Source organism: Nelumbo nucifera, chromosome 2 (assembly GCF_055504915.1).
Source record: "Nelumbo nucifera cultivar China Antique chromosome 2, China Antique-T2T, whole genome shotgun sequence".
NCBI classification, from domain to species: Eukaryota; Viridiplantae; Streptophyta; class Magnoliopsida; order Proteales; family Nelumbonaceae; genus Nelumbo; species Nelumbo nucifera.
The window spans coordinates 18385058-18407000 of record NC_142650.1 but is presented as its reverse complement, the minus strand read 5'-3'; the positions used below and the strand labels follow the sequence as shown (position 1 = coordinate 18407000).

General features: G+C 36.3%; 1 protein-coding gene across 5 annotated transcripts; it reads left to right on the top strand.

Moving 5' to 3' along the window:
* Window positions 1-4331: 4331 nt before the first annotated feature.
* LOC104591170 (uncharacterized) lies at window positions 4332-21494 on the top strand. Of its 5 annotated transcripts, none has more exons than XM_088898011.1 (6): window positions 4332-4599; window positions 4760-5023; window positions 17999-18212; window positions 18340-18412; window positions 19477-19642; window positions 20806-21494. In XM_088898011.1, exons 3-6 carry the CDS (start codon window positions 18047-18049, stop codon window positions 20908-20910), a joined length of 510 nt encoding a protein of 169 aa, XP_088754137.1. In that variant the 5' UTR covers window positions 4332-4599; window positions 4760-5023; window positions 17999-18046; the 3' UTR covers window positions 20911-21494. The 5 variants fall into 5 exon arrangements, with proteins under 5 accessions (XP_088754137.1, XP_088754138.1, XP_088754136.1 ...); XM_088898012.1 differs by lacking the exon at window positions 4332-4599 and adding an exon at window positions 7358-7401 and having other exon boundaries at window positions 4606-5023; XM_088898010.1 differs by lacking the exon at window positions 4332-4599 and having other exon boundaries at window positions 4606-5023.
* The last annotated feature ends 449 nt before the right edge of the window (window positions 21495-21943 follow it).

Sequence of the window (21943 nt, the reverse complement as noted above, 5' to 3'; positions counted from 1 at the left end):
TTTCTTGCTACCTGCCTTGTCTGGAGAGGTCAAACAATCTAATCTAATTCAGAACAAGTATCCCTTTGGGATGACGTTCCCAATGCAGCTTTTGTCTTTGTGAGGTGGGCTTCATCCAGATTCCAGAATCCAGATAGTCTATAAGATTTTTTTTTTTTTTTTTTTTTTTTTTTAAATCCTGGAAGCCGAAATTTGCTATTATGTTACCATACCTAAACCACTTTAACCAGGCAAATCTCACGTGGACCTCTTTTTCCTCTCATTGCTTACACGTGGTTATTTATTTATAAATTAAATTATTAAAAATATAAAATCAATGTTTGTAACATCTCACCTCACTCATTAAATCCTTCATTTTCTTTTAAATATCTTTCAATCCCTTTTGACCCTCTCCAACAAATCAGAAAAGTTGGGTCAAGATTAACCCTAAACATGGACTTTGGCCCGAATCCAAAATTGATGTCAAAACCCAAATTTATCTCAGGGTTGCATGTAGAGAATTTTCTAGACTGAAACACTTTAAATAAAGTTTTCAATGGCCCATTTATATAATACCTCCTCAATGATTATTCCAGTTTTATAGTTGAGTTAATTATAAATTACGATTTATAAATTGAATGAGAGTTCTTATATTATTTGTTTGACTTAACAACAAAAAACAAAAGCAACAAGGTTCACATATGGCCCATGTTATGTCACGGGCCAGGCCAGGATCTGGTCAAATCAGGTTTTGGGTTTTCAACCCGTTTTCAATAGGGATGATGTCCATTCCAAAGATCTGGGTCCTGTTTGGCACGTTTTTGGTGTAGGCTGTTAGTTGTTTAGAAGTCCGGTAACCTATGTTTTGGTTTTTTCTTATTTGGTTGGGAGAAGATTTAGCCACCAAAAAATTGTCTTGAAAAGATGTAAGAAGCCCGTTTTGGGTTAAATTCGGGAAGCTTCAATTGAAAGTTTCCAGTTTTTTTCGTCTCGCCTTTACGTGGAAAGACACACTTTCAACCAAACGGTCTATAGGCTGCCAAGATCATTATATAAAAGCCTATTATGTGTTTTGGCTGTCAGAACTTTCAGAAGATCTTTAAAGAAAGACTTGCCAAAAGGCATCCACATTGTTTGGGGCTTTTTCCATTGAATATGAGAAGGGACCTTTCAAGATTGCATTGGGCCATCTGCAGTTTTAAACCCAACTTGAAGAAATGAGTATCAGTTTTAGGCCCCGCTCAAGGCACACCTGTGCTACTGCTAGTGCTACGAGGAACTCGAAGAAAAAAAAGGAATGTCCAATAATGGCACTTTAATCCTTATACCAATTAAAGGCATTGACTTGGGCACATCAACTCATCAAAATTCTGGGGTCCAATACACCCTAAATCATTCATTAGTAATCTGGAATGCATTCAAAGACAAAGAGCACTCCATTATTTGACTCATTTGACAAACTAACTAATAGGAAAAGTTACTCACTCTCCTATACTTTTTTAAACCCCTGGAGACTTTCAGCCTTTCCCATCCCCATCACCTTTAAAATACAAATACATGTGTGACAAGAAGAAAATTCTCCAAATTAAATAACAAAGGGTGCTTTTATACAATTTAAACTTCAAAAATACCCTTATAACATAATAGATTTAAAAAAAAAACAACCATGATTTTTTAGGTTGGGTTTAGAAACGATGCAAATAAGTGTGAATGCAAATTTGTAGAGTGTAAAACTTTCCATATAATTGCAAAGTTGGGTTAATTTTGCACTGACAAATATACCTTCTTACCAAATGGACTTTTAGCTATAATGTATGCAAATATAAATTCCAATAAAGCATATGCCTTTTTTTTATCAAAAGCCCACTTGAATGCAAATTTACATCTTTTTTATTGATGTACTTTTACATCTTATTATCAATGTAAATATGCACTGGAAAATGTGTTTTCTGTCATTTGCCAATGCATAAATGCAATGCTGCCAAATACAAGCAAAAATGAACCAGAGTGCAAATTTACCCTGAACCGGGATTTACACTCCGTTTGCATCGTTTTCAAACGCAGCCTTAAGATTTAATTTATGACCCTCAAATACAAATAAGATTAACCCTCTCATAGTCTATTCTTTCTTCAAAGAAATTGTTTTGCACTGTTTCTTTGGTCTGCATTAACTCTTAGTAAGTTTTGGTCTCAACAAAATTTATATTTAATGATGGGTGTGGTAATTTTGAGACTTATTAGCTTAATTTGTTAAAAGTACAAATGCCAATACAAATATGTACAGTGTAGATACATGTTTAGAAATGCAAAAACACTGTCACATACAAATATGTACGGTACAAATATAGGGTTTTAAAGCACCATTCATAAAAGGGAGAAATACAGCCCAATGCAGATTTCTGAAATTACAGCCCCCATAATCTACTAATAGCCCCCACCCCCTATAAACCATATCTTGCCCGTGGATTTGGCATCAATCCATGGGTAGGATTTTCATCCCCATGTATGGTGGGGCTAAGAATTCTGAGCTAGGCTGGTCCATCATAAAAAATGGGATGTGGCAGAATCAATGCCCATGCAGGCATGCAACTGATGCGGCAGCGATGTATCAATTGCAATTCCTAGTCCACCTGGCAAAGAAAAAGATTTTTCATTCACTCATGAGACTCTTAGAAAAACATTCTCTTACACCACAATTTTTGCTTTGGGTTGACATGATTTGATCTGAAACTTTGTTCTTTTTCCTATTTTCTTTTTTGGGGAATTGTCTAAAACTCACCGTGAATTTTCAACATTTCTCTTAAATTCACCATATCTTTTTAAAATGCCTAAAACTCACCATGTCACCGACTTGGTGTTAAACAGACGAACGGGTGTTAATATATTACCATTTTAACCTTTATAGAAAAATATAAAATATATACAAAATAAATTAACGGGTGTTAATATATTACTATTTTAATATTTAGACATGAAAAAAAGGAAAAAGTTCAAAAAAATATTTTCAAATATAAAATACATAAAAATATAGAAATTATAAAAATTATAGAAATTGCAAACAAAATAAAAAATTATTTTCAAATTATAGAAACTTTAGAAATTGAAAAACAAAATCAGAAAATAAAAATTATAGAAAAGACACCAAAAATTATAGAAAAACACAGAAATTATAAATAAATAACAAAAATTTATATATTGTGGAAAATAGAAAAATGTAAAAAAACAGAAATTATAAAAAACATTGGAAATTATAAAAAAACACTAAAAATGCAAAAAAAAAATTGAAAACTGAAAAAGGCCATATTCCCTTTAACTCACCTTTCAAGGGTAATTTAGTCATAAAAATTATAATTTATGCTGATATTGACATAAGAAGGTGAGTATTGGAAAAAACTTGATGACATGCTGAGTTTTATACATTTTAAAAAGTTATATGGTAAGATTAAGACAAATGTTGAAAACACATGGTGATTTTTAGAAAATTTTCCATTCTTTTCGTTTTATTTATGATTGTTTAACTTCATCCGTCAAGAGGACGATGTTAGTGATGGGAGGCAATACAGGATATATCAATCTTTGCAAGTTTCGTATTGTTTGAACCAATCCGAGATTTGTTCAATGGTATGTTCTTCAGTTGCATGAATAGAAGAAACTTCCGTTTCACAATTCCAAGATCAAATTAGGTTCATGAATAGAAGAAACTTCCGTTTCACAATTCCAAGATCAAATTGGGTTTTCTATGTTCTTTTTTATTCTTCTTTTCCTTGTTATCTCTCATCCCTTCGTTTCTTCTGTTAGCGAATCTTTGAATCTTCTCTTCTTTACTCATCTCTTTCTTATCCATTCGTTTCTTCTGTTCTAGCTCACCAGTCACCAGATCTATGGTCCAAGGCTGTGCAATGTCGTTGTTTCAAACAACGAAGCCGGAATTCCACCGGAGCTAGCCGGAAGTGAGGGTTTTGAATCTTTCTGTGTCAGTAATAAAAACTTCCGAAGCAAGCATACAATTTTTAATTTTAAATTAAAAAAAAACGTTTATGAGACCTCCATTCCCGGTTGCACGTAAACCACTTTTGACGTGGCAACATTTTAGTGTGACTCAGAACAATTCCTTCGACCGCAAACGCAGACGATCCGTTAGCCACGTCAGCCTCCACGTGGCTAGAAAAGAGGGTCATCCGGAGTTCCGGACATTCCGTGGCCTATCTAAGACCAACCCACTTTTGCTACGACACCTTCTCAGTTTTCCCGCATTTGATTAATCTTTCTTTTGTACTCTTTGTTTACTTGCAGACGCAGAAATCTAGTGGCAATGGCATTTCCGTGTTGGCCACTGTTTTGGAATCTCCTGCCAACAAAACACGTTCGAACCCCTACCAAATAATCGAACACACATCACACCATGAGACGGGGACTATGTATGAAATCTGCGGTGTCAGATGGAGTTGGTAGGCTGTTGGATTGTATTTGTTGGCGGGTGATCAAGATAGTTACGAAACCCACCTTTCTGTAATTAATTATAAAAAATAATTTCCCTTTACTTCCTACCCATTTGGTTGTCAATTGTGCTATATAGGGACTGACGTCTGGTTATGGTCTGTGTTATTCCTGTAACTGCAGGTATCAGTCTTCCTTATTTTTTCTCTGTGTTTGCGTCTTTTTCCATCATCCCCTTCTTCTTTTCTTCTTTTCTTCCGGGTCATTTATTGACATTGCGTGTTGTTTCTTGTTCCTTTTCTGGCCGGATTTCATCGATTTTGAGAAACTTTCCTTTGTGCAGATTGGGATTTTGATTTTTAAGAAAAGAAGGGAAAAGAAACTCTGGAGGCAGATTGATTGGTTGATTGTTCGATAGATAGATTGGTATATATATATATATATATAGAGAGAGAGAGAGAGAGAGAGAGAGAGAGAGAGAGGGAGGGGAGGCTTCTGTCGGAGAGGAGAGATGGGTAGGCTTTACGTGATCAATCTGGAAGGCAAGATCTACAGCTGCAAGTATTGCCAGACCCACTTCGCTCTCTGTGAGGACATCGTTTCCAAGGTTTCATCTCTTTCACTGGGACGACTCAATCTTTTGTGCTTCTTGTTTTGTTGCGTAATTATCATTGGGTATGTTCAAGTGCTTTTTTATGGCCTGTGTTGGAATTGAGAGTTCTTGATTGATATTGGAATCAATGATTTCTGGGTTATTACTGGAGGCCATTTCTCTTCCTTTCAGATATGAGAAATTTAAGGAAGATCCTTTGGGTTGCTAATAGGATGGTTATTTATGTGTTTGCATTGCAGTTTGCATTTGTTAGATAAATTTTACCCTTAGAATCGCGTTCTACTATTTATTTCTGTTGGGATTCTTATAAGCCATTTAATAAACGAGCCCAGAGGTACTTTACAAAACAAAGTGCACATTTTGCTCTATTTTCTCTTTCAATTGGAGTCTTGAGGAAAACTTTTCCGACAAAAGGAACCAATTGGAAGATATGTCTGGGCTTTTATTCTTGATTAGAGTCCTCAGTCATCAGAAAATTGTAAAAGCCCCGCCCTCAAAGTCCTACACCCCATTTACGTGATTTAGGTTTATTCTAGGTGTTGGATTTTGTAGGTCTTCTGTCTAGAAGACCTAATTTATTCTAGGTGTAAAACCCCCGCCCTCAAAGTAGTAATTTTGCAATCATTTCTTGTGTTAATTAGGCTATATTATTCTGGTTTTTTGTTGGTGATCAGGTGCTCTTTATGGGTTTTGGTGGTGAATAATAATTCTGGCTTGTATTATCCAAAACACTAAGTTTTTAATGAATAACTGTGTCATGAGGATCACCAAGCTGAAGTTCTTAGCCTGCTTAATTAATACTTTGAGGAACTCCTTTCTGAGAAACTGAGTTAAAGGAAACCCATTTATTTCCTTGTTTACTTTCAATTTGTTTTCAAACCACTAAATAATTGAAATATTTTTCTTCTGAGATTATGGTGTCATTTGGTATGTTCGAATGGACAGTTTTTGTTGTTACAGGGGATGGGAGTGGGGAGAACTACACCATTTTGCAGAAAAATAGAAATTTCTGCTGGAACATAATCGAAAGCCAGCAGAGTTTTTAATCGATAATTCAATACTGCTTTCCAGGATCTATGTTATTTTCTGATTTTGTTAATAATGGTATCCTTTTTCATGACCTATTTTCATGGAAAGCATAGTGAGAGTGTTCCACATCAGATCTTTTTGGTTTTTTTCCTTTCTACATTTCTTTTATTGTTTCTTTCTCTTTTCCTATTTTTTTCTTATTTTATGTTTTTCTGTTCAAGGGGGAAAGTTTATATATTATTGTTAGTTGATGCTGTTAGGCATCCTAAAATACCCAAGTTTTTATTATTTTTATTTTTACTCTTAACTATTTATTTTTTATGTTTTTTTTTTGTTTTTCAGTAGCATTTTACTCCTTGACATGCATTTTACTTCTAGAATATAGAGCATGCTTGTTTCCAAACTTGTTGAAAGAGTAAATAAGGCACAAAAAAGCTTGAAAGGTGAGAACCTGCTTAGAAATTGGGATACAATTTGATGTGGAGGCGGCCATACTCCAGATGATGATGGCATTTCTAGAACAAATACCAACTAAACGTGTTAAGTTCTTACAAGTTATAAGGAATTTATGTTATATTGGTAAAGGTTTTTTTTTTTTTTTTTTTTTGCTTCAGGTTTGGTAAAGGTAATTGAATAAACAATAGATTGTGCTGTCATTTTAATGCTGGTATCCACTACTTGGTAGAGTGCCCTCAGGATGATTTTGAAATGTAATGCTGAAGGTGCCACCTAGCTTGCCGATAAAGTCTCTGGCTGATTTAATGGAAGCCTGGGATTGAATCCCGCCTTGACCATGGTTTGGGGTGGAGGATTAAGGGTTTGGACAGGACTGCCCCCTTTGCATAGCCCATTTTCCTACCCCCACCCACCCACACACACACAAAAAAGAAGACTAAAAACATAAACATTTTATAAGAAGCTATACAGTCAATTTTCTTTCCTTCCTGGTGAATACCTTATTTGGCTATATTATGTTCTAACATAACAAGAATGAATCAATTTTCTTTTGTTTATACATTAAGTAAATTCATCCGATTATGCGTTGGGGGTACATAGCTTTATTTGCAACTAGATTTGAATACTACACGTGCTATGTACATAGCTATAACAATATGATAGGCTATTGTACCAAAAGAAAAGCAATATGATGGATTATGCATATCAAAAGCTACTATATATATATATATATTGGAAAAAGAAAAGAAAAGGACTGTTATCATGTCCAGTTTATTTTAGAATCTTTTATGGCAGGCAAGCAAGCGTTCTGACTCAATGTTTTGCCTGTGTTCTTTCATTCAGTCTTTCCACTGCAGGCATGGGAAGGCTTATCTCTTCAATAAAGTGTAAGTTTTCTTGATTTTTCTGCAATACAACAAAAGCTAGGGTAGTAGATGTAATCTGGTTCATACTAGGTGGCTAACTTTTCTCATCTCAATTTGTTCGGAAACCTTCTATTGCATGTACAGTATACTGCCAGTAGGATAATACTGATTTTCTCTTCAATTTGTTCTCTTGCATTCAAATTCAAATTTGAATTTGGAGTTATCATTTCCATTTGCCTCTTTTCCTTTTCACCAATTTTACACATATTTTTCTTTCTCCCATGTTTTCTTCTACCATCCTATTTGATGGGGTATTTCCAATATTATTATGGGTTCAACTATGATGCCAGAAAGACATGATACCGGAAAAACTTATAACCAATCTCCGGCATCTTAGATTTTTTTTTCCATTATTATTATTATTATTATTATTATTTTTAGATTCCCCATCACCCATTCTCGGTAAGGGATTTCTTCTAGACATGTGTTCCTGATTACTTTTATATATCTGATTGCAGTTTACTTTTAACCCATCAGATATCTTTGGGTTGTTTCCCACCTTGATCACCCTTTTGATTCTTGATCAAATTTTGGCTTCTCATGTCCGCATTTCTCTTCCAAGTTAAACTATTCCTTTGGAGGTATCTTTTTACGGGCATTTCCAATTCATTGTGGCTTTTTTTCAAGCACCCCACAGTCAATTTAGTTATTTCCGGAGTATCCATGGAGGCTTGTTTCCTCCACTGCTCCAACTTACTGGGGTTATTTTTATCCTAGTGGTCTGGCCCTCATCTCCAGGTCCCACCCGAGATCTCAAAAGATATTTTTTCCTAAGACCTCTAATTCCCATAATGTAGGTTTACATTCAATTCTAGAATCCAAGCATACATCAAAGCAGAGAAAGAAAAGAAAGTACATGCAGAGTAAATCAGCCAGTCGATATGAGAAATTAAGGAACTAACAAACCAAACACTAAAGAGTTTCAAAGAAGCAAACAACCGTTTAGCGAGAAGAGAGGAAATATCTTACCCAATCTGAAGATGATGGAGTTAAATATCGTGGGAATCAATAAGAGAACAAACCATGTCGAAACTCAACAAGTTCACTCATACAACTCCCACCGAAAAAACTTCATAGTGACGCACTGAGGCTAGCTTTAGAGCAAAGATCACAGAGCAAGCATTGGTTGTGTTCCGTTATCCTTAACAGTTCATCTTCCCCGTCAGATGTGTTTCCTGGGTTGGGTTAGCTTTGAACCCAACCCCAAACACTTGGGTTGGGTTGGGTTGGATTGGCTCAAGGCTGGACAGAGTTTAGGGTTGAGAAATGTGAATTGAGATCGGCTTCAGTCAGTGTAAGGCACGTTCGAACACCAACTTTGGATTGGGTTGGTGTGGAGGCTGGGCAATCCAATCTAACTTGCACACAATACCTGTTTTGACGGGCTTGGCCGTGTAAGGTGGGCTCTGCATGGAAGGAAAGCCTCTTCTAAGTCATGTTTGGTTAAAAAATCTGAAAAGCTGCTAAGTTCAGATCAGAATATCAGATTGAATGCCCCACAGCACCTCCCACTCATGTATTAGTAACATCATCCCATGATAAGTACGGGAGATATTTCCAATGCACGGTGAGGTGTATGTGGCGCGTTTATGGAACGTCAATGTGATCTCTAATTAGTTATACTTTCATTCAACTAGTAGTAGTGGTTGGTACGTTGGCCTGGTAGTCCCAATTAGACCTGTTCATGGGCCGAGTAGCCCCCGGATGGGCTTAAGCATGTATTTTAGCCCGTGGGCTTGACCTCGGGCCTAAAAGCCCAAGCCCGATTATTTTACGGGCCAGGCTCGGGATTTGTTAAAAAAGTCTAGCCCGAGCGGACTTTTCCTAAACTACCTAACCCTAACCCAAAATACTTAAAATTTTTCTTTTCATTCTCCTTTCTCACTCTCACTCTCAGAACCGGCGAACCTAACTGCACCTGCGAACTCAGTCACCGACGGCCGACGCCACCAGAAATAGTTATCTCTCTCTCTCTCTCTCTCTCCAGTCAGCACCGTTTTCATCTTTTTTCTTCTCATTCTCAGATCTCTCTCTTTTTAGAACTAGGTCTTCTATCTTCTCAGTTCTCTCTCTAGTTGTCACCACCAGAACCTAGGCGCACCGTTTTCATTCTGCAAACTCAGGCACCGGCAACTAGCGCCACTAGATCTAGATCGTCTCTCTCTCTTGAGCGGTGAGTTCTCTCTCTCTCTCTCTCTCTGACCGGCATTGTTGTCATCTTCTATCTTCTCACTTTCTCGGTTTCTATTCTTACTCTCAGACTCCCAAGAATCGGTGAACTCAGCAGGCACCATTCTCTCAATCCTCAGAGGGCACCAGCGCTCAGACTCCTAGGTCGGGCTTCGGGCTTCGAGCTTTTTATGAGGGTCGAGCTCGGCCTCGGGCTTGAAAAATTTATGTTAATAAAGAGCAAAAGCCCAGCCCGGCCCATGAACAGGTCTAGTCCCAACGGATATGTGGATTCAAATCCCTCTATTACAAGTCCGGCTTCAGTCAAAGCAAAGCTTATTTGAACAATCTTTACAACCTTGCATTGGGAATATCTCCCTACTTATGTACTTTACTAATGCAAGATTACAAGAGGCTCTTGGAACGGTGTGAGCATGGGCTTGCTCTGACTGAAGCTTACCTCTGAATTGTTAATATGTTGTGTTAAATACAAAAAAAAAAAAAAAAAAAAAAACTGTAGTAGTAGTGTATCCCGTGCCTCGCCTCTACCTACTAATATCAATTATGATATATTCCTTATCAATATTTTAATCATTGATTTAAACAAAGTGAAGGACAAAAGCACCCTTAACTCTTCATTAAATTTTTAAATTAAAGTTTTTCTTGTCCTCTACTTGCTTCGTGAGTTATTAATGTACTTCAAAGGAATCAAAACCATCCTCGTTACCCTGGTGGTGGTTTCCTCCATAACCTTATATAGAAGATGAAATGAGAGTAACGAAGATGGGTGATTCCAAACAACTATGTCCCAAAAAGGCTAAAACAAAGGGTAATCATGGGTCGGGCCAGGTTAGGCTTTGCTTTTATGATAAGGACTATAGCTTAGGCATGTGCCTGAAATATAAGCCCTGGCTCAAGTCTATACAGGCCTAGGCTGGGCCGAGCTTAATTCCGAGCCAATGTTACTCATATATAAAATATTATATATCTATATATAATATTTTAATTCCGAGCCAATGTTACTCATATATAAAATATTATATATCTATATATTAAATGACATAACATGCATATAAACTTATTTTATACATTATATAATATAAAATATTATATATCTATATATTAAATGACATAACATGCATATAAACTTATTTTATACATTATATAATATAAAATATTATATATAATATAAATTATACATGTCATGTTATAATATTTATATATAAAATATATAATATAATGTAAAATAACATGTATACATTATACACAAAATGTGTAAGTTTAAATATATGCGGATCGGGTCAGGCTTGAAGTATTAAGGCCAAGCCTGACCCTAAAATTTGCGGGCCTAATGTAGGCCCAGGTCTGAACCAGGCCTAAACACAAAATCCAAGCCCAAGCCCAGAATTATCGGGCCAAGCCGGGCCAGGCTGAAATGATCACCCCTAGCGAAAACCCAAGTTTTACACCACCCTTGACCATTATTCTAAACACTTAGAATCAATTTTCCCATATTGAGTTCTTTTTTTATAGGACTAAGATAAAATTTTTATCTAGGACATAGAGGTTTTAAGTATTTCAGTTAATTACAACAATTCCCCTTAGCCTATAGCAATTAGGAAAAGGGAAATTGGCTATTTATCATTTTGCCTAGTTGTATCCATTAACAATTAGGAATAGAAATCCCTTTTCCTTTGTACAAGGGCAGTAAGGCAAGATATAAACATTGAAACCCAAGAATAGAACCAAAGATGCTTATCATGGATGGTGTCTGTATACAAATATATAAAGCGAATATAAAGATGCCACTAACAAGAACTTTAAGTCTAGTACATGAGTTTGGATTTTCTACCCACATACCATCAGTCACATATGGAAAACATCTCATCCTCTTACATATTATTATGCATGGAGGTAGTGTTTTGTAGGTAGAGCAAACTAGGGAGAGAGCAAACTTGGCTATTCAAGCTCGACTCATAAGAATAGTATAGTATCAGGCTTGAGGTTGATTTGATCTAGAAACTTGAGCTCAAGCTTGACTCGATTCATAGCTCGTAAGTTCGAGCTCGGCTCGGCTCGAGCTCGACTATAAACCAAGTTGTTTTTGAAAAATAAAAATTATATGTATAAAATTATTTTTTTATTTTCAAACAAAAAATTAAGAATTATAAAAATTATTTACTATTATACATAAAAAATTTTTATATTTATAATTCTTAATTTTTGGTTTGAAAATAAAAAAATAATTTTATACATATAATTTTTATTTTTCAAAAACAACTTGGTTTATAGTCGAGCTCGAGCCGAGCCGAGCTCAAACTTACGAGCTATGAATCGAGTCAAGCTTGAGCTCAAGTTTCTAGATCAAATCAACCTCAAGCCTGATACTACTATTCTTATGAGTCGAGCTTGAATAGCCAAGTTTGCTCTCTCCCTAGTTTGCTCTACCTACAAAACACTACCTCCATGCATAATAATATGTAAGAGGATGAGATGTTTTCCATATGTGACTGATGGTATGTGAGTAGAAAATCCAAACTCATGTACTAGACTTAAAGTTCTTGTTAGTGGCATCTTTATATTCGCTTTATATATTTGTATACAGACACCATCCATGATAAGCATCTTTGGTTCTATTCTTGGGTTTCAATGTTTATATCTTGCCTTACTGCCCTTGTACAAAGGAAAAGGGATTTCTATTCCTAATTGTTAATGGATACAACTAGGCAAAATGATAAATAGCCAATTTCCCTTTTCCTAATTGCTATAGGCTAAGGGGAATTGTTGTAATTAACTGAAATACTTAAAACCTCTATGTCCTAGATAAAAATTTTATCTTAGTCCTATAAAAAAAGAACTCAATATGGGAAAATTGATTCTAAGTGTTTAGAATAATGGTCAAGGGTGGTGTAAAACTTGGGTTTTCGCTAGGGGTGATCATTTCAGCCTGGCCCGGCTTGGCCCGATAATTCTGGGCTTGGGCTTGGATTTTGTGTTTAGGCCTGGTTCAGACCTAGGCCTACATTAGGCCCGCAAATTTTAGGGTCAGGCTTGGCCTTAATACTTCAAGCCTGACCCGATCCGCATATATTTAAACTTACACATTTTGTGTATAATGTATACATGTTATTTTACATTATATTATATATTTTATATATAAATATTATAACATGACATGTATAATTTATATTATATATAATATTTTATATTATATAATGTATAAAATAAGTTTATATGCATGTTATGTCATTTAATATATAGATATATAATATTTTATATTATATAATGTATAAAATAAGTTTATATGCATGTTATGTCATTTAATATATAGATATATAATATTTTATATATGAGTAACATTGGCTCGGAATTAAAATATTATATATAGATATATAATATTTTATATATGAGTAACATTGGCTCGGAATTAAGCTCGGCCCAGCCTAGGCCTGTATAGACTTGAGCCAGGGCTTATATTTCAGGCACATGCCTAAGCTATAGTCCTTATCATAAAAGCAAAGCCTAACCTGGCCCGACCCATGATTACCCTTTGTTTTAGCCTTTTTGGGACATAGTTGTTTGGAATCACCCATCTTCGTTACTCTCATTTCATCTTCTATATAAGGTTATGGAGGAAACCACCACCAGGGTAACGAGGATGGTTTTGATTCCTTTGAAGTACATTAATAACTCACGAAGCAAGTAGAGGACAAGAAAAACTTTAATTTAAAAATTTAATGAAGAGTTAAGGGTGCTTTTGTCCTTCACTTTGTTTAAATCAATGATTAAAATATTGATAAGGAATATATCATAATTGATATTAGTAGGTAGAGGCGAGGCACGGGATACACTACTACTACAGTTTTTTTTTTTTTTTTTTTTTTTTGTATTTAACACAACATATTAACAATTCAGAGGTAAGCTTCAGTCAGAGCAAGCCCATGCTCACACCGTTCCAAGAGCCTCTTGTAATCTTGCATTAGTAAAGTACATAAGTAGGGAGATATTCCCAATGCAAGGTTGTAAAGATTGTTCAAATAAGCTTTGCTTTGACTGAAGCCGGACTTGTAATAGAGGGATTTGAATCCACATATCCGTTGGGACTAGACCTGTTCATGGGCCGGGCTGGGCTTTTGCTCTTTATTAACATAAATTTTTCAAGCCCGAGGCCGAGCTCGACCCTCATAAAAAGCTCGAAGCCCGAAGCCCGACCTAGGAGTCTGAGCGCTGGTGCCCTCTGAGGATTGAGAGAATGGTGCCTGCTGAGTTCACCGATTCTTGGGAGTCTGAGAGTAAGAATAGAAACCGAGAAAGTGAGAAGATAGAAGATGACAACAATGCCGGTCAGAGAGAGAGAGAGAGAGAGAGAACTCACCGCTCAAGAGAGAGAGACGATCTAGATCTAGTGGCGCTAGTTGCCGGTGCCTGAGTTTGCAGAATGAAAACGGTGCGCCTAGGTTCTGGTGGTGACAACTAGAGAGAGAACTGAGAAGATAGAAGACCTAGTTCTAAAAAGAGAGAGATCTGAGAATGAGAAGAAAAAAGATGAAAACGGTGCTGACTGGAGAGAGAGAGAGAGAGAGAGATAACTATTTCTGGTGGCGTCGGCCGTCGGTGACTGAGTTCGCAGGTGCAGTTAGGTTCGCCGGTTCTGAGAGTGAGAGTGAGAAAGGAGAATGAAAAGAAAAATTTTAAGTATTTTGGGTTAGGGTTAGGTAGTTTAGGAAAAGTCCGCTCGGGCTAGACTTTTTTAACAAATCCCGAGCCTGGCCCGTAAAATAATCGGGCTTGGGCTTTTAGGCCCGAGGTCAAGCCCACGGGCTAAAATACATGCTTAAGCCCATCCGGGGGCTACTCGGCCCATGAACAGGTCTAATTGGGACTACCAGGCCAACGTACCAACCACTACTACTAGTTGAATGAAAGTATAACTAATTAGAGATCACATTGACGTTCCATAAACGCGCCACATACACCTCACCGTGCATTGGAAATATCTCCCGTACTTATCATGGGATGATGTTACTAATACATGAGTGGGAGGTGCTGTGGGGCATTCAATCTGATATTCTGATCTGAACTTAGCAGCTTTTCAGATTTTTTAACCAAACATGACTTAGAAGAGGCTTTCCTTCCATGCAGAGCCCACCTTACACGGCCAAGCCCGTCAAAACAGGTATTGTGTGCAAGTTAGATTGGATTGCCCAGCCTCCACACCAACCCAATCCAAAGTTGGTGTTCGAACGTGCCTTACACTGACTGAAGCCGATCTCAATTCACATTTCTCAACCCTAAACTCTGTCCAGCCTTGAGCCAATCCAACCCAACCCAAGTGTTTGGGGTTGGGTTCAAAGCTAACCCAACCCAGGAAACACATCTGACGGGGAAGATGAACTGTTAAGGATAACGGAACACAGCCAATGCTTGCTCTGTGATCTTTGCTCTAAAGCTAGCCTCAGTGCGTCACTATGAAGTTTTTTCGGTGGGAGTTGTATGAGTGAACTTGTTGAGTTTCGACATGGTTTGTTCTCTTATTGATTCCCACGATATTTAACTCCATCATCTTCAGATTGGGTAAGATATTTCCTCTCTTCTCGCTAAACGGTTGTTTGCTTCTTTGAAACTCTTTAGTGTTTGGTTTGTTAGTTCCTTAATTTCTCATATCGACTGGCTGATTTACTCTGCATGTACTTTCTTTTCTTTCTCTGCTTTGATGTATGCTTGGATTCTAGAATTGAATGTAAACCTACATTATGGGAATTAGAGGTCTTAGGAAAAAATATCTTTTGAGATCTCGGGTGGGACCTGGAGATGAGGGCCAGACCACTAGGATAAAAATAACCCCAGTAAGTTGGAGCAGTGGAGGAAACAAGCCTCCATGGATACTCCGGAAATAACTAAATTGACTGTGGGGTGCTTGAAAAAAAGCCACAATGAATTGGAAATGCCCGTAAAAAGATACCTCCAAAGGAATAGTTTAACTTGGAAGAGAAATGCGGACATGAGAAGCCAAAATTTGATCAAGAATCAAAAGGGTGATCAAGGTGGGAAACAACCCAAAGATATCTGATGGGTTAAAAGTAAACTGCAATCAGATATATAAAAGTAATCAGGAACACATGTCTAGAAGAAATCCCTTACCGAGAATGGGTGATGGGGAATCTAAAAATAATAATAATAATAATAATAATGGAAAAAAAAATCTAAGATGCCAGAGATTGGTTATAAGTTTTTCCGGTATCATGTCTTTCTGGCATCATAGTTGAACCCATAATAATATTGGAAATACCCCATCAAATAGGATGGTAGAAGAAAACATGGGAGAAAGAAAAATATGTGTAAAATTGGTGAAAAGGAAAAGAGGCAAATGGAAATGATAACTCCAAATTCAAATTTGAATTTGAATGCAAGAGAACAAATTGAAGAGAAAATCAGTATTAATGAGGAGCAAATAGAGGCTCTTCAGGGTGATGACAAGCACTGGGAAAATGATCAGGCTAGACCCCACCTCGTTAGAGTGGGGAGTCAATCTAGTGAAAAGATGATGAATGAAAGTGAGAATCAAAAGACTGCTGAGAATTGGACTAATGAGGAGATAATCAAAGTGCAACCATCAGGGAGTCCGGCAAAGCTAAGAGATTTGGTTTGCTGAATTATGAATTAATAGTGAACTTGACCCGCATCAGGAAGGAAGTGATGTTTAACCACCAAAGGAGTGAAGGTGGTAGGCGAAGATTAAAAAAATGAATAGTGATTGGGAAAGAAGTAATAAATGGAAACAGGAAGAGAATTACCACCGGAGAGACCCAATTAAAATGGGCAGACTTAAGAGACTAAGATCTGAAGCAGATAGGCCAAATTTGAGCTTAGGAAAATGAAATGTAATCATGACCTGCATAGAGATGGATAGGGGAATATATATGATGAAGAAATAAATACAGTGGTGGCATATCAGTCTGAGCTTGTCAAAGAGTTTGAATGATTGACCATATGTAATGAAGTGGAGCAGACCAGTAGCATCAGCAACCTCGAACCTAAAAAAGATAATTATAGCATACTAGAGGTAAACTTGCCATTTAAGAAGCAAACTAAATTTACAGAAGTCTTGAACATTGAATGCATTAATGAGGGAACCCGACAGACTTGAATTAAAATTCGAGTAACTGAGTTTATAAAGCCTTGGTATGTTGGAACTAATCCAATGCATAGTGTTCAAGTATGAGATTGTTTTGACAGAACTCGTTGGTATGTCATTGGAAAATACCTCGTCCAGATGAAATGGACTTTTCAGGGTTCAACCCTATAAATGTTAAACTCATGAGAGCTGATCCTTGGACTAGGATACCAGGACTCCCTTTAGAAACTGGGAAGAACAATGTTTGCAAATCATTCTAACTGACGTTGGTCCCCTATTGAAGATGGATGAAAATACAGAATACCAGTCTAGAATGTTTTTGACTTTTTTCCTAGTATTTGTGTTAGTGTTGACCTCACCAGCTCCATCTTGGAAATCCCTCTTACTATAGGAGGGAGACGACTTGTCTACAACATGCTATATGAAAACAATAGGGATTTGATTCCAACAGTTCCAGTCCCGTTCAAGCTCAGATGGCTAGTTATGTAGCTGGATCTTTTTTGCACATGTGTTAGCTAGTTGGGCTTGTCAGAAGATGTATATATCAAATTGAGATTGTGTAAATGTAAAGTTTAATAGGTTATTAGCTATGGGATGGGTTTCTGTGTTTTTTGTGGGCTAACCCCATGTTCTATGTGATTTTGTAAAACTTACTTTTTATTTTGGTTTCATGACATACATAGTTGCATATCAAAAGAAGGGTAAAAGAAAATTTACAAATTTTTCTTCATGAAAACACCTATCATATGGTGTCTGCAATGAACTCTTAATATGTTTATGGGCAATATCATCTACATTCCATTTCCTTTAGGCTGTATTTGGTTGCAATGCAAACAAATTTGTACTGATGCAAAACTATGGCAGTGCAAATGATTTGAGTGTAAATTCTGATCTATTTTTCTTTCAAATTCTAGCTTATTTTGTTTGATTGCAGTAAAAATGAAGTAAGTTAAGGCATGAAGCAGAATAAAGTAAAACCGAAAACAAAGTTAAACCAGAATTTGCATTTTTTTCATTTGTACTAGTGCAAATAAAATTGCGCTGCAACCAAACACAGCCTTAATTACATTAATTGTGGTTTCAATTCATTTGAATTGCTTTAATGTAGGTAAAACATACTTTCTTTTTGTTAAAAAGTGCACTTGAAAATGTACTTTTAACCATCATTTGATATGAAGACACCTATGTACTACTGGAATGTAGTATTACAACTTAACCTCTTACATTGTTTTTGGATGGTGATGGTTTGTGCAGATGACTTATTTTTTTACATGGCATACATCTCTTTGAGGAAATTTGAATATGGGGAATGCAAGTTTCTTGTGGAATGCTATGACGAAATCCATAACAGGTGGGCTGATAGCTCTCACCATTTCAGATAGATATGCAAGTATTGTTTCTGTTCATGGCCTATCCATGTATCCTACATTCAATTCAAGCACCAATACATTTTTGGGATCCTTATCAGGTAACTTCCTTTATTGCTTGTTTGGTTTCCCAAGTTAGTAGCAGGTAGATTTTAACTTGAAGAAAACTTTGACAGAGGACTATGCCTCAATGATTTGTCGGTTCATTGATTAATGATTTGGGTGCAGATGACTATGTTTTAGTGGAGAAGTTTTGCCTTGCAAATTACAAATTTACAGATGGAGATGTGATAGTATTTCGGTAAATATACTTCTTAATACCATATGCATAGTTTTTCTTCTAAATTGAGCACTTCTATTAGAATGTGAAGAAGATATAACACATTTTGGTGTTGCTATGGCTGTGTGCCCTGGTATTTACCTGCTTTGTTTCCTCTTGTTAGTCAGATTGGTCAAATTGAAATGGCTGTATAAGCCTCAGTCTGTTTTCCATCTTCTATCTCTATACTAGTAAATTCTTTTTTCTTTAAACAAATTCTCCTTTGTTATCAACCAATAAGTAAATACATGACACAAAGAAACATACACAATGCATCTATTTATATATGAGTAAATGCATCTATTTATATATGAGTGCTCTCTGTATTTTTATTACACGTGTATTCATTTCAATGAATCAAAACCAATTGAATGTTAGGCCACCACTCCCTGTATTTTTACTGCACTTGTTAGTCAGATTGGTCAAATTGGAATGGCTGTATAAGGCTATAAGCCTTGGTCTATTTTCCATCTTCTATCTCTATACTAGTAAATTCTTTTTTCTTTTTTTTTGATAATCTAGTAAATTCTTTTCTGCACTTGTTATCAACCAATAAGTAAATACATGACACAAAGAAACATAATGTATGCACATAACTATAGGTATTCAAGCCTATAACCCTGACCAAATGCATCTATTTATATATGAGTACTCTCTGTATTTTTACTGCACTTGTGTATTCATGTCAATGAATCCAATCCAATTGAATGTTATGGCACCTCTCTGGACTGATATTCACACTGTTTAAATGAGCCTGAATTATCAATGTTGTGATTTGCTATCACATTATTTGGAGAATCCTTAACTTTACAAGTTATATATCAGTTCAGATACTTTATGTAGACTTGATATTAGTGCCTCAGCCTTGCTATGTCTTGGAAAATTGAACTTCAGGTTGTATTCATTTCTAGAGAAGATCTAGTAGTTGAAGGATGCAGATTGATGACCATATGCTCAACATTTGTTTTCAATCCAAGAAATATAGGCTACCTTTGTCGAGCTGTTGAATGTTAAATTTGATTGGTGCTAAACTCCATAATTTTCAGGTCCCCCAATAATCACAAGGAGAAACACATAAAGAGAATAATTGCCATGCCAGGTGACTGGATCAAAGTCCCTCATTCATATGATATGTTGAAGATTCCAGAAGGGCATTGCTGGGTTGAGGGGGACAATTCAGCTTCCAGCTTGGATTCAAGATCTTTTGGCCCAGTATGTTTCTAAACGTATGCCTACATGATATGGATAGCCACATTTCTGTGCACACACATGCATACACACTCAAAAACACTCTTATAGTAAACAATAGAGACATTATATGGTTAGATTCTATTAGTATGTCGGAGACTTGTTGTGAAATAAATGTATTTCATAAGAGCTACTTGAATAGAGTAGAATATTGTATATATTCAACTTAATTCAACAAAGCCTTATCTGGAATATTAGGGACTGGCTACAAAAGTTTCCACTCTACCAAGGGCCATATCCATGGTTAAAATTTGAGCCATTAGTAACTTTAAAGTTTAAACTACCTCAAACAGTAGTTAAACTTTGAGCCATCAGTAGCTTTGCACTACCTCAAACATATGATTTTGCTCTTATGGGTCTTTCAACTTGCATCAGATCACTTAAGAATAATATGTGTGTATGTATGTGTTTAAGTAGAAGCACATGTTGGTTTTGTCAAACAAACTGGAGGCACTTTTTTCCAAGTCCATTAAAATTGCAAGTCCATGATCTTTTGTTATCACTTGTCAAATAATGCTCTAGTTGGCTATCCAATTTTCTATACACAAGAAAGTTGTATGGGAACGGCTTTAGTTACATATGTGGAAAAATTAAAAAAAAAAACTGTAATATATTATGTTTAATAACAGTGAAGAAAGATAACAATTATCCACTAAATTGTGTAAGATCAGTAAAGTAGAGAGAATAAAAAACTAGATCAATTTAGGCTACGTTTAGTTTGACAGAAATATGTGAGAAACAGAAAGTTGAGGGAAAGTTCTTAACAAATTTTGTAAAATTCCTTGAGAACTTTCTGTTTCTCTACTATTTTGTATCAAACAAGAAAGCAGCCTTAATGTTTCAACTAGATCTTAGAGAGGGAATAAAGGGCTTATAGATGGAAGTGCCAACACTTATCTGACACTTTTTTTTTCTTTTGATTGGCTATCCTTGTCACACACGCACACACACACAGACAGTTGCTGGCTATTCTACATTCTACAAAATCTTTTTTGCTTGTTTGCTACAGAAAGATAAGTTGGTTTTCTGTTTCTGCTATTTCATGCCAGTCTTATGTTGCAAAAAGGTGAAGTAGTTGCATCTTCATACTGGAGCCCTACTAATTCAGAGTTGCTTCTTTTGGGCAGGTTCCTCTGGGCCTGGTTCAAGGGAGGGTTACCCATATAGTCTGGCCTCCGCAGAGAGTGGGTCAAGTGAGGAGAAGCATTCCAGAAGGAAGATTTTCTCTGTGATACTTATATGCATCAATGCATGTGAAAGCGTGGGATGACAAGTTCATTTTTCTCATGGCCCTTCATGAACTAATAATCCTTCAATTGGATGGATGAGTTTGCCGTGCAATTTGGTGTTAACAATGTGTGCTCCATGTTTTCACAACACCTGAACACCACCTTACATGCTTTAGCAGGCCAATTCTGTAACTTTGCTTTGACAATTCTTTCTGATAATTTTTAGCACATTCCTTGGATATTTGGTATTGATTTCTTATCCTCTCATGGTGGCTAAGAATATACTGATAAAGGAGCTCAACAAAGTTTTGTCTTGGGAATCTTTTTGGCCCCTGCAGGATCATGAACATGCAGCCAGACGAAGTTGGGTGATGTGATGAGCATTGTTATTTTCCTTTGTAGAATAGTCAGTCAAGTCAAGTTGAGCATAGCCTCTATCAACCTATCCCTCATTCCCTCCTAAGTCCTAATTGGTTGGGAGTTGGCTACTTTTCTTGAGTTTTCTTTGTATTCTTCTCTAAGTCTCTATTTTGAATTAATGGGCCGACCGTATGGGCCCGCCTGCGACTGTCCATCACATTCCAATACATCGTTGTGATAATCTGGTGTCTGCAATTTCTTGCTACCTGCCTTGTCTGGAGAGGTCAAACAATCTAATCTAATTCAGAACAAGTATCCCTTTGGGATGACGTTCCCAATGCAGCTTTTGTCTTTGTGAGGTGGGCTTCATCCAGATTCCAGAATCCAGATAGTCTATAAGATTTTTTTTTTTTTTTTTTTTTTTTTTTAAATCCTGGAAGCCGAAATTTGCTATTATGTTACCATACCTAAACCACTTTAACCAGGCAAATCTCACGTGGACCTCTTTTTCCTCTCATTGCTTACACGTGGTTATTTATTTATAAATTAAATTATTAAAAATATAAAATCAATGTTTGTAACATCTCACCTCACTCATTAAATCCTTCATTTTCTTTTAAATATCTTTCAATCCCTTTTGACCCTCTCCAACAAATCAGAAAAGTTGGGTCAAGAT

Bases quoted from the DNA above. Each gene is read 5' to 3' on its own strand.
- LOC104591170 (XM_088898011.1), top strand. From the start codon at position 18,047: ATGGGGAATGCAAGTTTCTTGTGGAATGCTATGACGAAATCCATAACA. The intron at 18,213-18,339 runs GTAACTTCCTTT...ATTTGGGTGCAG, and splicing joins ATTTTTGGGATCCTTATCAG to ATGACTATGTTTTAGTGGAG. The intron at 18,413-19,476 runs GTAAATATACTT...CATAATTTTCAG, and splicing joins GGAGATGTGATAGTATTTCG to GTCCCCCAATAATCACAAGG.